Source organism: Thunnus thynnus, chromosome 5 (genome assembly GCF_963924715.1).
Source record: "Thunnus thynnus chromosome 5, fThuThy2.1, whole genome shotgun sequence".
NCBI classification, from domain to species: domain Eukaryota; kingdom Metazoa; phylum Chordata; class Actinopteri; order Scombriformes; family Scombridae; genus Thunnus; species Thunnus thynnus.
The window spans coordinates 7,326,976-7,343,792 of NC_089521.1; the positions used below are offsets into that span (position 1 = coordinate 7,326,976).

The window sequence follows — 16,817 nt, forward strand, 5'->3', positions numbered from 1 at the left end:
TGCTGGAGGGATGAACACTATTCATCCAAAAGATATTCCCTCATTTGGTGTTTTGATGATGGTGGTGGAGAGCGCTGTTTAACACATCAGCCATCAGCTCAAAATCTCCCATAGGTGTTCAAATAGGTTGAGATCTGGTGACTGTGAAGGTCATAGAATATATTAATATTTACATCATTTTCATACATCTCAAACCATTCAGTGACTCCTCGTGTCTTGTGAATGGGGGCATTGTCATTGAAATGGAAACATATACACTTATGTTATTGTCTTCAGATTATGTTACACTGCCTTATAGTCAAAAGCTCATTGTAAGACTTTATGATCTCTGCTTCCTGTGTGAAAATGTTCCTAACAGGTACTATCAAAGGTGAGGTATGGGACTCAGTCACTGTAACTTTAGAGAGAATGTCCAGGGAGGAAAGGCAGATAAGGATTTGGCCTTCAACTCTTAATTCTCAGCAGAGACCGAAAGAAACTCCCTAGAGATACGGTGAATTAATTAAAGATAACTGTTAGGGTGATGAATATGGGATGATTGTGATGCATGTAGCTGTATATGCAAGTACCAACACTTAACTTCATTCAACATCTCTTCAGCCTACACATATATCAGGTTTAACAGCTGTTTCCTGTGTTTGGGGATAAATCGGCGCCTGTTGAGGGCAGGAGGTGATGAATTTTGTCTCTAATAGTTAGAATTTTATCATTAAAGAAGCTCATGAAGTCATCAATTAAAAAAATACTTTCAAAATAGTCTGTGTTTGTAAACATTATGCTAATTCCTCCTGAAATGCAGGCGTAATGTTAAATGTCAACATTTCAGGCTACAGCCGATCACAATCAGTTGATTTCTAGAGTGTAAAAATCTTCAAATGCCTGTTTTAGTAATGATATTAATAAAAATAATAAAATCTGGGTTTGTGGGCCATCAAATTTTACATTACCATACAGCCTCAATAACCAACTTCAGCTCAACCAATATTGCAACATCTAGGTTAACATTATTTCTGGAACCATACTAAAATGTGGCATTAACATTTTTAAGTTACATACACTCTCCACTTTTTAACATACCTAGCCAAGTATAGCATTAACGCTACATTAACATTACATTGCCCGTGTGGCAAGTTAATATTGCATACTGTTAGGTAACTAACATGATGGACTTTTATTTTCTAACCTCACACAGAAGTCTTTTGTTCAATAGTATTAACACCTGAAATTCTAACACTATTACATTTTGACTTTGGTGCACGCTGGTTTAATAACTGTGGCATCTTGCTCAAAGGCTAACCCAATGCTAATTCATTAGCTGGCTAGTTAACGCTAGCTAGTTAACGAGTTAAACTAACAAGCCAGGTATGGTGAGCGCAGACACCGATACCTGCTAATTAGTGCTAACTTATAAATAAAGTAATACTAGAATTTCACTCACTGAAAAAACTGGAAGACAGACTTTTTGAATGGTCTATTAGTACAATTAACCGCACAACAAGCCATATTATTTGTCCAATGTTTTCATGAAAAATTCTCAAAACAGCACCAACACCACAAACATGGCCGAGAGGTCAGGTTCGATGACTCAAATTAGATGAGGTGATGCCTAGCAGTGAGCTAGTGGCTAGCTATCCATCTGTGATGACATCCACCTGTCACTCAAAGCAGCCATGCCCTTAATTATGCTTAACTTCAAGCCTTAATAAAATTTAAATAGCTGAATTGTATAAAAATTCACCCCCAATACAGTTGTCATGAACAGGGAAATTAGCTATAGAGACCAAAACGTTTTTTCAGGCTGTAAACATGTTTATTTCTGCTGTAAAGTTGGGTATTTTAACATGGGGGTCTATGGGGATTAGTCTCACGATACCAGACAGTCAGAGATCTCCACCTATCAAAGTCTGGAGATTTCTACATGCAAGGTAGCTGCTTGAACACTGGCGAGAATGGCCACTAACAAAGCTACGCCTCTTACATTTTGTCAAGGACACACCTTACCGAAAATGATGCTCTTCCCCCCATTCTCCTCTGTAGTGAACTGCATGTCACTGCCCCAGTATGAAGAGCTGCCCCAAGGTTGTTTGAAATTTGAAACTTGGGAGCTTATTCTCTATGAGTGTTTAGAGACTGGCCTGTAATTCTAATGGGGATTGACTCGCTTTTGAAACCAGCCTCAAGTTTGTAAAATGCACAGTTGACACTCAGATCTTGTAGTGGCAGACTCAAATCGTGTAGTGACAACATGTGGTTTGTTTAAGTGGTGTTGTCGTACCAAGCTGTCCAAGATGGCAGACCCGCTCGCGCATGGGCAACTCACATCGGGGATTGACTCAGATCCTGTTGTGACACATAGATAGTTTTTGGAAACCTGTGTCTGTGCAGAGGGTAGGATGTCAAATTCCTTAAAGAGAAGATGGTCTGGATTTGATAGGTCGGATTTAGCTTTCATTGTGATTTGTTTGTTGCTGCTGCTGCCCACCAATGATCTTACTCACTGCCTTGACAGTGTTTCCTAATTTATTTCTGTTTCGTGCATTTAAATTACCATACCAACAGATCAGTGAGAATGTATTCTATGATGGATCTGTAAAATAACAATATCAGGTGTCTGTCTGTGTCAGTATTCACATCAAATCTCAGTTTCTTATCAGTTAGTGCTACTTGATGATCATCATTTAGTTGATCATCAACAGTTAGTTTATAAGCCTTCTCAAAGCCTGATGCACCTCTTGTTCTGGTTTTTGGTCTTTTTAACTCTTCCACTTCTTTTTGTCTGATGGTGAACTCCTTATTCTCCTTTTCACAATCATCCAGCATCTGGATCAAGTAGAAGCGACACAAAGGTTTTCATGCTGTTTCTTATTATTCTCAATTTCTTTGGCTGCTGATTTGTAATGTGCAGGTTTGTCTCTGATGAAGATTTGATCAGGTCATCAGCCCTAAAGATATGTTCTTCAACATATTTACTTTCAGTTTGACCATGACACATGGTCAAACTGTTTCACATGTTGTCCTGTGGAGTTTTTTTTATGTTGTCTGTATAGTTTTGTTTTAACCAAAATCTTCTGTGATCCAAATGAAAGCAAAATGGCCACCGTACCATCGACATTTAGAACACATCATTAAAACCTGCTGTCAATCTCATATACATTGACATGTCCCATGGCTGCATTAAGATTTTTTGGGGGCCCTGGGGCAAACATTTGCTGTTGACCCCCTACTCCACTTGCCCCCTCTGATGAAATGATTCAGTCCTCAAACACACACAGGCTTTGTGAAAACAGCAAGAGCTAACATTATGCAGGGTGGCTCTTCAGCATTCATCCATTTAGGCAGGCTGATTGGTCTTCAGAGGTCTCTGGTTGGTCCTTTGCTCAGAATGCAGTCAAAACATGAGGATTTACTTTACTTATCAAAGCAAAAATTGATTTTCATGGAGCCAAAGCTTGTGGATCTTATGTTTTTGTGTGGGTGCCAGTTTGTTGTTGGAGCAGCTGAGAACAGAACAGAACAGTTAATGTGTGAATGTTAAAACTGGGCTACATTTTGTTTAAAAGATTACATTTTGTAAATTATAACCTTTAGTGGAATTTGATGACTATGTTTTCAACATATAACAGGTTTTACGGGATCTCCTGGACAGATTTCTTGGCATAAGCACTTATAAATTTAAATTCTTTACATGCATTACAGTATAATACATGGATTTACAAGTGAGGTGCCATCGCAGTAATAGAGGCTTGTTTTTTTCACCCACATCCTTGATTAAACTATATGCCCTGTACAATGCTCCGACATCCAGAGACCAAACAGTACACCTGTGCTGGAATAAAACCACCTGGACCCAAACTATCTGTGTAAACACAACTTTATTTAGGAATATGTACCATATGAGAACAATATAAATGTCTTTATACTAGATTTTGACACAGGATGCCTCTACAATATACGGCCACATCATTAGGTAATAATGCAGGACTCACCTTAGTTGATATTGCACTTTACTGGTGCTAATTCACCATCAAATTTGCAATTAATCAAATTATTAAAACCAGTTGAGATGTACTGAAGGTGTGACTTTTGGGGCTCTTTTGGGGGGTATGTGTCCTGTCTATGCACGTCATTGTACTTACTGCTCTGCAATAACCTCACATCATGTGGTAAACATGGTTCTAACAACACCGGTGCTCACACTAGACGGTGCCTGAGGGTATGCAAACACACAAAGACCCCTGTTAGATCTGTTATCTAGATCAGTTACCCCCTTTGTTCTTATCTCCCGTCTCTCTCTGTGTCCCACTGTACCCTTCCTCCGATCTTTTCAATTCAGACCAAACCAAACCCAATTGGCTAAGAGGCTTGGACGAGGACGTATTCATTAGATTCTAAGGCAATCACCTCCAGGGAATGGATTGTTTACTTTAACAGTCAGCCTCTGTATGTCGTTGATGAAAAAGTCTTTGTTCAGAGAGAGTTGGACGTGAGCACAGTGGTGTTTTTCACCTGTTGAAAGCAGGAAAAGTGGACACAGCTTGAAAGGAATTATACTTAAAGTCTAGATATGTTGAGGAGCGAACCGATCTGTTTTCATCATTTAAACATCTCCAGCATGAAGTTTGTTCTGTGAGTGGATTTAGTTTTTCTGGTCATTTAAAGGCATCCTTATGGGGTATGTACACCGGTTGTAATATCAGTGACTCCAGATTTTCCTAAAATCTACAATCTGAAGCGTTAACTACCATTTGAAATGTAAAGTTTCTACATGCAGCATCTTTTCAGTGCTGATGTATTGTCTGGTCCTACACTCATTATTTTATTGTGTGGTGGTTTCATTATTGAACTCCTCATATTGAAAATAAGGATCTGTCCATTGTCTTAACATCACTATTTAATACTTTGTGTTTCTATCTAAGATTTTGTGGCACCCGTAGCATGGAAAAAGTCATACTTTGGTCAGTTTAGGTTATGGGGACCCGCTGTGAAAAACAAATCTGAGTCAGTGTTTGTCCTTACATCAAGTGATTTTGTGACTCACACAAGTTGTTTGTCTCTGATAGGCTGAATGACAGGGTTTCTTGCTAGCGAGTGTCCACAGAGTTCTCCCTGACAGTGGAAAGGATAAGATTTGTAGGCTGTAAAGTCCTCTCAGAAATAAACAAGGGAAGTCCGAAAAGTCTGGTTGAAATTTTGCGTGAGAGCAGAGCCACCACAGCTCATGGGAAGTTGAGTCCAAAAGAAGAGGAATTTTAAAGTCTGTGGAAATACAAAATTCAGTCCACTGCCTCCACTTCCAGCGTGTCGTGAGTCAGTTGCATCAGAAGGAAACTTGCTGACACACAGTGAACTGCAAACAGTCCACCAGGTTAAAAACCTCAACCAACTCTCCGAGAGGTGAAATGTCCACGTGCACAATGCCTCGTGATGTTTTCCCATTGCTGCTCCTGCTGCTCTTCCTATCTGCGTTTGGGACGTCTCACGGCTGCCTGCAGGACCCTGCCTCAGCGTACAGATTCACCGGAGCTGTCTGCCGCCTCACCTACCCTGCTGCTGTTGTGTGTGAGTGGGAGTTTGACCCTGTTTTGGTATTTATTTCATAAATAAAACATTTATTTCATAAATAAATACCAAAAAATGGTTCAGAATATCATTTAAATTCCAATGGCCACAGAGGCTGTGAGTTTCGACCAGAATTTGGATCTTTGACATTGTCCTGCGAATGGACTTCACAGAACCAAGTCTGTTTCTGGTGCAACATCATCAACACCACTGCCACTTTATTTTAGTAATTTTATCAACAAGAGAAAACTAAATACTTGCTGCAAATGCACAACAATAACAAATGAATGCTTAATATATAAATAAACCCTCCAACCAGTAGATGTGTTTAAATCAGCATAAAAAATGTATCCAATTCGAAGTGGATAAAGCATGAGCTTCAGTAAATCTGCATATAGTCTGCATTGATCTATAAATGAATGTGGATGATCTTACAGTATCTGTTGTTTACAGCTACTTTATACTGTATGGGTGGCTTCTCCTTCAGCTCATTAAATCTCTGCAGTGTCTGAAGGTAACAGAGCAGCCTCTGAGGAGACGAGTTCCCTGCCAGAGCACAGTGCCATTATGCACAGCCATTCATTGTGTTTACTTTCATTAAAACACCTGAAAACAACACCATGCTGCTACAGAATAACCACACAAACCTCTACACACTTCAGACTATTCGGTTATAATTGGCCATCCTGTCTGTTTACGTGGGAGACAGCCTCTTGCATCACAGCTTCCTTTCCTGCTTTATTTTTAGCAAAAATGTCGTCTCATCTTTTATTCTTCAAATGTATGACAGTGCAACTGCTGTTGTGTTACATCGATTATGAAACAATGTAAAATGTAAAACTCATATAAATGTAAAACTCATATAAATTAGTTCACCAATTGTTTTTTTATTATTTATTTCTATAATCATTACTATCTGTCTCTGGAACCAAGGAATGCATTTGAAACAGGACTCTTAATGAAAAATGAATCATCCCAAAGAGGTTTGTGTGTTATCAGATGTTGACTTTCACACACACCAACATCCTTGCAACACCAACGCTGAGATGTCAGTCAATCGCTGCCGCTTGAAGCTTAGAGACTGTTTCTACAGATACTGTATATCCAATAAAGGTTTTTCTCTCTTTTGAAGAATTAAAAAAATATACACAATAGCTGCGGTATCATTATAGTTTATTATACAAAAAGTGAGAACACAAATTTCATTTAAACTTTAGAACCACATTTCCCACAACACTTATGTCTGTTGCAATGGCTTCACATGTTTGCAGCATTTGCTAATGCCTCAAAGTTAAGGAGGTATTGTTATCTTTAAAAAAAAACAAAAAAACAAAAAACCCGGAATTGCAGTTTCCCTTGTTTCATTTTGGCTTTTTTATTTGTTTATGGAAGTGTCAGGTGTGTGTTTGTATTTACCTGCCATGGACTTGTGTTTAAGTGCCCACATGTTTGTGTTTGTGTGTTGCTTGCAGTGAATGAGAAAACCACTAAAGTGATAGAGGCAGCATTCCAACATGCCAGATATCCAAGTGTTAAGGGAGAGAAGTCACTGCTCTTTATAGGCAAAGTCGTATATGGCCTGGACAAGTGAGTGGACATGCACACACACACACACACACACACACCTACACACACACAAACAAAATGTCCTCATGTCAGTCATGTGATGTATCTCAATTTGACCCACCCAGTTTGGAGATTCACAACCTAACAATTGGTCGGAGTACATTTGAGCTGCATCCAGGTGAAGGCATTGCCATGGAGATAAGCAACGTGTCTGCAGTCTTCAGAGGGACCATCCAATATGGATACGGCAACTGGCTGTGAGTTGAGAATGTTGGACCAACATCATCCCATATCACTTTGTGGTTAACTCTGACTTTTCAGTCTCACAAACATAGTTCTCATTACTAATCCTCTTCTTTTGTTTACCCAAAGCAAACCTGAAATATAAAACACATCACTTCCTCTGTACCAAGAAAATTTCCCAGGAAAGAACTGATGCTAAGCTGATTGCTTTGTATTGACTGCCATCTGTATTGTATTTTATTTTTCATCTAGTGTCAACCTTGCACAATCAATTGACTTAGAGATTGAGTCACAGATTGACCTTGGAATCAACCCCAAACTTTGTAAGTACTTTATTTTGTACTGGTTTAATGCTCTTCCCTTATAGGAGGTACTGGCTTGAATTGAGCCAGTACTCACTGGTCCTGTTTACTGGGTAAATGCAAGTCTAAGAACCTAACAAACCCAAACTTAAACAGTACCAAAGATCTACAGAGATCTACATTTATCTTACAAAACTTAATATATCTTGTGTTTAAAATGACACAGAGACATCAGTGTCAGGCTATCTTGAGAACTGGCCTGCTAGCTGCCTAGATGACCCACCTATCTCACTGGCTAGCATGTTCTCACATCATCGAAAATGTTGGAGCAGATCTTCAAGTAGGCATCATTTAGATAAATCGACCACATCTAAACGGTTAACTTCTCACCTGAAAACATCTCAAAACTTTATTTGGCAACACAATTGTAGCATGACAATTCTAACAATTGTGAGCCTAGCTCAAATTCTCCACTATTGCCTCTGGTTGATGCAAAATGCATGCTGGGATACTCATCTATTAAGTTCATACAGGTCAGGTCCCAAAGAATCCTCAATAAATAAGGCAGATCAAGAACTCTTCCGGGCATTTGGGCTTTACTTGGCTGGGCGCAGATGCTGACTTGGAACTTGGGCTGTGATGTTTCAAAAGTCTCTGGATCACAACTAGCAGCGTTAACACCACTGCAAATGGGATGTACCATAGCTGATATAAAAGCCACATATGTGTTCCAACTCAAGCAATGAAGAATATAGACAGATACCAACTAAGTGTCCTCACATCTGTTCTCTGTCACCTCTGTCTGTCTCCTCTGTCAGACTGTGGTGAAGGGAAGGTGGCAGCCGACACATCAGACTGTTATCTGAACTTTCACAAGCTCCGTCTGCATCTGCAGGGAGACAGAGAGTAAGTGACAACACTCCCCCGCTGTGCCTGAACCCTGATTGACAGTCAGCTGCAGAAAACACAAAAAGCATCTACATTCTATAATCCCAATTCACACTGTCTGACCCTGTTCATGTGTGTTTGCTGCTGCTGTTCAGACCAAACTGGCTGAAGAAGCTCTTCACCGACTTCATCACCTTCACTGTCAAACTGGTCATCAAGGGACAGGTGAGGGCGAAAAAGACAGTGAGGATAAATGTTTACTGAATCACAGCAAGCTGCATGTTCATGTCTTCTTATCATCAAAGTAAAGTCAGTACTGTAGAAATGATGCGTCTGGTCTTAAATGCAGATTTGTAAGGAGATCAACAAGGTGGCAAATATACTGGCTGACTTCATACAAGAAAGAGCAGGTGGGTGTGTGTGTGTGTGTGTGTGTGTGTGTGTGTGTGTGTGTGTGTGTGTGTGTGTGTGTGAGAAAGAGAGAGAGAGAGAGAGAGAGAGAGAGAGAGAGAGAGAGAGAGAGAGAGAGAGAGAGAGAGAAAGTTTTTATTACATCTTCAAATCATCTACAAAGCACATTCATTTGGTTATCTGTCAAGGTTGTGTGTGTCCATATCTTTGTCCATTTTTTTGAATTCTTAAATTAAATCATATTCATATGATAGGTATGACTGACACAGCAGGTCTCTGTGTGTGTGTGTGTGTGTGTGGTTGTGTGTGTGTTTCCAGAGCAGTTCCTCAGTGATGGAGACATCAGTGTGGATATCGGCGTGACTGCCGCTCCTGTAATTACTGCTAACTACATAGAATCATACCACAAGGTAAACAATACCTGTAAATACAGTCAAATACACAGTCATACTCATGAGTTTATGGTTGCCAGCCCTTGACTTTTCCTTTTTATAAATTATCCAGGGGCTGACCAACTACAACAACACTTCTGCTGTCATCAGTGACTCTGTTTTCCACCCCAGCCAGCTGACTGAAAACAGGATGCTCTACTTTTGGGTCTCAGGTCAGCAGTCACTGTTGCATTTTCATTTGAAATGAAGGATTGCAGATACAAAAGAAAGGAACATTAGAGGAAGTATCCTATGTTGTGGCAATTCTTAATATTCTTTTTGGGTTTAGTACTTGATGTCCAAACAGGCTGGAATTTGAGCAGCTGGCACAAACAGAACAATTCACCATAAAGAAAAACAGTGAAATTCTAACTAAAACAAGCAAAAAAAAAAGGCTGACTGACTAAACCTCATAGTGCACTGTGGGGACTTCCTTATGTGACCTAATCTGACACCATTTTTTAGGCCCTTCTTCAAGGACTTCTTGGGAGTGTCACTTTTTATTCGACATTCAAATGTGGGACAAAATTCAATTTTAGATCTGTAATCATCTGTTCAAATTCAACACCAGGCTGCAGAAATCTCTTGTGCCACATGGCAGACAGTCTCCCCACTTGCTTGTTGTGGAAAGTACACCTTACCTGCTGTATGAGTAGATGACAAAGAGTGAGTGGACTGCAATGTGGTCATGTTGATATAAACGTTATAACTTATGTTAAAGGATAAAGCTGGCAATTTGCTATATTTTTCTTATTATCAACAAATCTCACGTGCAGAGCCAAACCAACAATGAAGTCATCCTACTTACAAGAATTGTTTGTATATCCAAAGTCTGATATATCTTTTTCCTCTGAGCTGTAGACCTCTGTTGTTGTCCAAAAATCATTAAAAACACATCAATGAGCCACACTGCTGCACTGGGTGACACCTCCATGAAGATTACAGTCACCTTAGTTTGTTCAGAAATGGCTCCAAAGACTAATAACAGAAATCATGTTTTCAGTCTCTGGAGAGTAGTTCTGTGTAAGGCAGATGCCACTGTGCATGTGCAGGAACACGGTTCTGTTCACAGTTTTGCTAGCTTGTTGTGCTACATATCACAACCTCTTGACTTTGCACTGCATTGTAAATTCCTCAAAGAACTTCAGCACAACCTTCAACCTACAAGTTGCACTTTAAGATCCAGTCTAGTCTAACATCACACTCCTCTAGTATTGCAGCAAAAAATGTAGCTCATTAGCAGCGAGCTATTTCAGCTTCTCTCAGTTATCAAGATTCTTCTCACTCTTTGAGAATTAGAGGTGTACTTGTAAATAAAATTTAGTATGGTGTAGCTTTAACTTGTTTTTAACCTCAGACCAGGTCTTCAACCCCATGCTGACTGCTGCCCACCACGATGGCCGCTTCCAACTCAACATCTCGGGGGCAGAGCTTACTGTAAGTACATCACCCTCAAATATGGCCTGTAAAACACCCAGAAAGGTTGCACTTCATGTCACACATGGATGTGGTATCTTGTTGATAAAATTTGCATTGATGGTACTAACTGGTGGGAGATTTCTGGAACCTGACTGATATTCTCATTAGCTCTGCATATGCAAAAAATACTGCAAACATAAAATACAGTATTCTATATGCCTTTCTTGTTGAGAATCTCCTGTTGGTGGTTTCTTACATTACACTGATGAATATGATTTTAGGAACTCTTCACGACAGACCTTTCCAGTGCCATGCCTGAATTTATTAGAAAGGTAATGTGGAAAACCTCCTCTCCCTGCACACACCCCAACACATACACATACACACCTTTATGAGAATACATCCAAAGCATATGCCATCATGGAGATGTTAAGCAGGAACATATTGTCTTGCTTTGCTTATGTGTGTCTCCAGTGTTTGTTGGAATCAGGCTCTCCAGAGTTAAGAGTGTGGAGTTCATCCATTCCTTTCCTAAACACCTCTACAGTGGGTACAACCGTTTGGGCGGAGGCCTCTGGGCAACTCCACTGTGGGAATCAAGGCACGCCGACACTCTTCTTCAAAACGGTCAGATTGGGGGGCATCAAATAAGCATATTTGACCATTTTCAGCCACCTACTGTTAGAGAAAACAGAAAAGTTGATGAGTTAAGAATGCTGACCAGTTTTGATGCATCCTGAATTTCCAAAAGACTTCTTCCACAGTTTCCTCATCACCTATCCAGGGGTAATCCTACCACAGTTTCTTCAGAAACTGTGTTCTTTAGTTAGCTGAAAGTAATTTCTAAGCAGGTGAAATTGTTTGCCAAAAGTAATGGATAAACAGTTAAAATAATTAATTAGAATACACAGTTGGAGTAACTAGCTATAATAAATAATTAAAATAATCTGCTAAAATTAATGACTATAAAGTTGGATTTATTAGCCAAAAGTAATGGTTGTGTTGTGAATTTGACCAACATACCTATAAATTGACAATTCACTTGTTTGAAAAAATATTGCAACTATGCCCACTTTTACATAGGTAACAATCTTACTTATTGTCTACTTTAAAATGTATTAAAAATGAACACATTTGAAACATGATGGTTGGTGTCAATGAAGGTGTTCTTGAGTGCATCGATGGAGGTGTAGGAGTATATCAGACATATACTGTTGGGATCCACTGGTGTAGAAGATGATACTCTATGTGCCCTCTTGTCCATTAGGCTTCATAACAAATCTTCTAGAGTGAAAAATGCTTGTGTTTTTTCACTATTTGACATGGGCCTCTTGCTGCAAAATGGCAACATCTGCTGGACAACTTTTGGTATTACATTTGTGTGGAAGGATTAAATTCAAGACCAAGATGATGGCATTGGATCATCTTGTTGCAACACTTGAGCTTTGAAATGCGATACTGTGTGGTGTTGTCAACTTTGAGCATAACATCACTAGCTGAACCTCATGGCCCACTAGAGAGAGGTTCTGATTGTTGCCCAAATTGTTCAAAAGGGAAAATATCTCAATCTATGACAACATTATCTATGTCATACTTTACTATATGTTTCATTTGTGGGCAGGGTCTGTTTTGAAGGTTTTGGTTTGTTTGACTGTTGTTTCCATGTTTATTTTTGATGTCTAGGGTTTGTCCATAGATGTTACAGCTTCCTATGCGGACAAGAAACTCTCCCTGCAGGGTAATCCAACAGAGTAAGACCTTTCTCGTCTATTTTCACAAGAATTGCTGAGCTTGCGAAAACCTGCCTGCTATATTCAGCATGTATGTTTAGAAAGTCTTTTCTCAGAGGCAGTCATAGTATTGCATTTGGTTGTACACATGAAAAGTGCCAGAAGTAATTATGTAAAAATTGTAAAAAGAGAGCTTTAGAGAGAAGTTACTAAACTATGCCTCATTCTTTTTAGTGGTTACGGAGCAGCTGAGCTATTTAAACTAAATTTGCACTATAGAGCATTACTGAATGTGCAGTTTTGCATGTCCACCACTATATCAAGTTCTGTGCTTGGTGTGTGATGGAGATTATCATTTTCTCTAGGATTTCTGTTCTCCAAGCTGACCTACCCTTACAGAATCTACCGGTAAGATAGTTTCCCACTTGATCTCATTGACAATTTTTTGTGTTGTGGAAAATACAATAGTTAAACTGTACAATAGTTTAAAGCTGTACTTGGTGGTTTTGCACAATGGCACACATTTACACAGGAAATGATTTGAGAAATCAGGCAGAAAAAAAGATACATTTAAACACAGTTGAATTCCAGCTGAAACTACAGAGCCCCAGAACAAGTAGGAAAAAACTCTACTCCTCTTCTCTCTCAAAACTTTTACAATACTTGAAGAAATATATTTTTGTGTGTGCTGCCTGAATCCTTCAAATTAAAAGCACTACCTCTGAGGAGAAAACTTAAATTTGGCACAAAACTGATCAAATTACATATTAAAATACTCCTCATGACTATCATTTATCCTCAATGTGTAGTTACATGCCCATTATGTTTAGCCTCCACAGTTGAAAATGACACATATTGTAGTATACAGATTATTTTTGACACCCATTATAAATCAGTAAGAGAACACAAAGGTTTTTGAAAAATAATACAAATATAATCACAATTTATACAAATAGGTCTTTTTGTCCACTGCCATTTTAATTATTTTTCTCCATGTCCCTTGCTAAAGTGATGCTGATCTTGAAAACACACATGCAGAGTAGTATTTAATGCTTGACTAGACTTGTTCAATCACTGCTGTTTACAGCTTTTGGATTTGGCACAACTGGAGTTCATAAGAGAAGCTGTGGAGAAGATAGGCACACCCAAGGTCCTCTCTGGTAAGACACACACACACGCTTATGCACAGATAATATAGTTCACAGCGCAATCAAAAAGCCCTCGTCTAGAATGTCTTATATGAAATTCCGTCAACATAGTATTTTAATAATGATCAATCATTACCACACAAATATAGGTATTGGCATTACTATAATTACTGCACTTCATTGTACAATATTCACATTTTTCACAGATTAGCTAAATCTTAAAACCATTGTTTTCTTGCAGCTGACTTCAGTTGCCATGAATGTCATCTTCCTGTCAAATGATTGGACATTATTATTTGTCCAGTGTTCCCCCTCAGCTGTTCGTGTCTTGTTTTAGCTGTTGCAAACGCAATAGTGAAATTGGGGTAATCAAAAAGCACTGCAAGTACTTGGAGTATCAAATTACAGCAGGGTCAAAATGAAATATAGCTCCAGGAAATGAGAGTCAAACCTGGAATGGATACATATGGAGTTATATTGTGTTTAAGTCCTGCAGTAGAAAAGAAGTAAAGCCAAAGGTGTATGAAATGTGATTTTCTATAATACATTTGTGGTGTGTGTTCCAGTTCTTGAGGTTGAGCTAACCAGGTTGTTGGACAAACAGGGAACAAACTTATTCGACATCTCTAACCCAGAAGTGTTTCCTCGGGATGTGAGTCTTCTATTACTGTGATTCATTCTGTTACGTGCCTTTGTTTGTGTTTTGCTTCTATTTCTTCTCTCTCTCAACTCTGGCATCTGATTCCTTCTCTCCATGCTGCAGGGTTATGTGGTGATCCAGATGGATTTTGGTTTCCCTCATCACCTCCTGGTTGAGTTCCTCAAGAAGACACTACAGTAACTGGGAAACCCTCAAGCATCATGGGCCAGATTTTTAGTGACTCTTACTTAAAGTATTTTCTTGCATAAAAAAACGCACCCTTCACAGTGATCTAGATGATGATGGTGTGGACAAGCTTGTCACTGATGTTCTCATTTCCACTGGTGAATGTGATGAGTGCATGATACCATATTTGGAAAATGATAATACATTTGGGGGTGTTTTTTTTTAAATGTGTAATTCTCTCTTCATTTTCTTCGTCTTCATTTAGTTGGTTTGGTATATGTGAAGATGAGCTAAGCAGTTTTATGTTTATACAATATATTTGTTGAATTATCAGATCACCAGAAAATTTCATTATTTTTTTGTTTTTATGGAAGGTTGGAGGAGGTATAAGTTAAAATACTTGTCTGTGCTGGTGGCTAAGGCAGGCATTTTTTGTGTCTAAATATTTTAAACACTAATTTGAATTATGTAAAATGTAAACCAGTAATCAAATAAAGTTCTAAGAAGCCTTTGGATATAGGCAAAGTAATGAGTTGAATTATTCCATTTACATATGTTATTAGTTTCACATTCATTCAAACAGTGAACAAAGCTGTTTCTAATCATAATAGGGAGGGGTTATTTCAACTATGTGGTCATTTTGGAGGCTATGCATTGTGGTGTTGGTGTTGCATTGCAAGATATTGCATCTTTAACATGGACCTTTGTCACTAACATAACATTTTGACATGTCACAGTAAAAGCACAAGTGTAAAGGACCAAATCAGAATTGGCTGAATTCCATTTAGCTGCTTCAGTTTCAGGGTCCTGGTTTGTATTGCTGGCTCACTGTCACGCTGTCATTGCTTACTGGGACACTTGAATAGAGCAGAGCCATCGTTAATGTTATTAGTAACACGTGCTTTTCCTATTGTGAATTCAAAATTCAAAATGTCTGCTTTGAAAAAGGCAGTGTGTATTCAGTGTTTCTTTAGTTTTATGCTTGGTGGGGATCTATCTGATTACCATGTTATTGACTTATTTACATCATAGAACAACTGTTAAAAATGACTTTGTTGTAAACGTGAGGATTACAGCAACAAGTGTTATAAGACTGGCTAATTAGCTGCTAAGCTAGCACTGTTTAAGTAAGTGCTTTAGAGGGAATACATGGTTGGTTTAAATTTTATTCTAATGGAGTACAATTTAAACCAACCTCGCATTGTTTAACAATGTTATGCTGTAGTGTAGGTAAGTGTGTGCACATGTTTCAGAAGGGAGTTCCCTGGTAGCCTGTTTCACTATTGACCATAGCCAGCACCACTGATGCCTGTGGTTGGGTGTGGTCAGAAATTCGCTTTGTAACACCTGTAACCACACCCAACAGTGATGCCGTGGGGTCTTGGAGTACACTTGTACATCAGTCTTTAATGAACCATCCCCTGTTCGGCCTACTGCAAGGTTGTCTCCACCATTTTTAACATCCACAAGTTTGACCTTTGAGCAACAAAAAGAATCACTCATGTTGCAAATGGTACATGAAAAGTCAAAACAACAGGTTGATATCAACGAGCAAACTGCTGTCGAAGTCACAACAACAAACTTGAATTAACTGCATTGATGTACTTTATTTCATTTCTAGTGGTAAAACTGCAGCTGAAGGTGCTGCAGAGCTTTTGCATAATTTACAACTTTAATAAATTTAATGATGCACTTCAATGTTGCAGTGCATACTTACAGCTTTAATGCAAGTTTCATTGTGGATCCCACAGGGAAATGAAAAAGGAATATCATCACGTTAGGGTTAAAAAGATTCAGCTCTTAGTCTCCTCATTCAAAGCTTTTATTTTAATTCTAAAAAAGAAAAAAATATATTTTGTCAAGTGCATATAAGTAAATAAAAGCAAAAAAGACATTTTTCGTTTTTTTTTTTTTTGGTATTTTAAATTGAAAATTAGAGAATGAATTTGTTTTTTCGTTCCGATCTCTGGCAAAACAGATATGGACTGAACAATTTTATACATGTGATTTTTTTTTTCACAGTCTGTTTTCTTTAAAGGGGACATATTATGCTTTTTGTGATTTTATGTTATTTATATACTGTTATGATATCGAATATCTATGTTAAATATGGTCAAAGTTCCAGTGGAAGTGTGAGTCCAATTATTTTTCCTTCACAGTCAGTTATCAGAATAAATGGTTAAGCCTAGAGGAAGAAGGCCACGCTTGTCTGAGACAGGGCACCGCAGGAGCATAAGGGCCACTGAGGGAGAAGCACAGTAGGGTTGTGCAATTTCTAGTGTATAATTGTTACT

The 16,817-nt window shown here is 38.6% G+C and overlaps 1 protein-coding gene across 1 annotated transcript; it reads left to right on the plus strand.

Moving 5' to 3' along the window:
* The first annotated feature begins 4,136 nt into the window (after positions 1-4,136).
* Positions 4,137-15,038, plus strand: cetp (cholesteryl ester transfer protein, plasma). The gene is made up of 17 exons (XM_067588934.1): positions 4,137-5,559; positions 7,032-7,146; positions 7,251-7,382; positions 7,621-7,691; positions 8,489-8,576; positions 8,714-8,783; positions 8,908-8,968; positions 9,288-9,379; positions 9,474-9,573; positions 10,758-10,837; positions 11,101-11,151; positions 11,294-11,446; positions 12,503-12,570; positions 12,915-12,957; positions 13,637-13,709; positions 14,264-14,349; positions 14,461-15,038. The coding sequence occupies exons 1-17, from the start codon at positions 5,400-5,402 to the stop codon at positions 14,536-14,538; spliced, it is 1,521 nt and encodes a 506-aa protein (XP_067445035.1). The 5' UTR covers positions 4,137-5,399; the 3' UTR covers positions 14,539-15,038.
* Positions 15,039-16,817: the final 1,779 nt, after the last annotated feature.

What these genes read in the sequence shown, in the direction of transcription:
- cetp (XM_067588934.1), top strand. Translation starts at nt 5,400, where the DNA reads ATGTCCACGTGCACAATGCCTCGTGATGTTTTCCCATTGCTGCTCCTG. An exon ending in TATGGATACGGCAACTGGCT is followed by an intron (nt 7,383 to 7,620) that starts GTGAGTTGAGAA and finishes TTTTTCATCTAG; the next exon opens with TGTCAACCTTGCACAATCAA. An exon ending in CGACACTCTTCTTCAAAACG is followed by an intron (nt 11,447 to 12,502) that starts GTCAGATTGGGG and finishes TTTGATGTCTAG; the next exon opens with GGTTTGTCCATAGATGTTAC.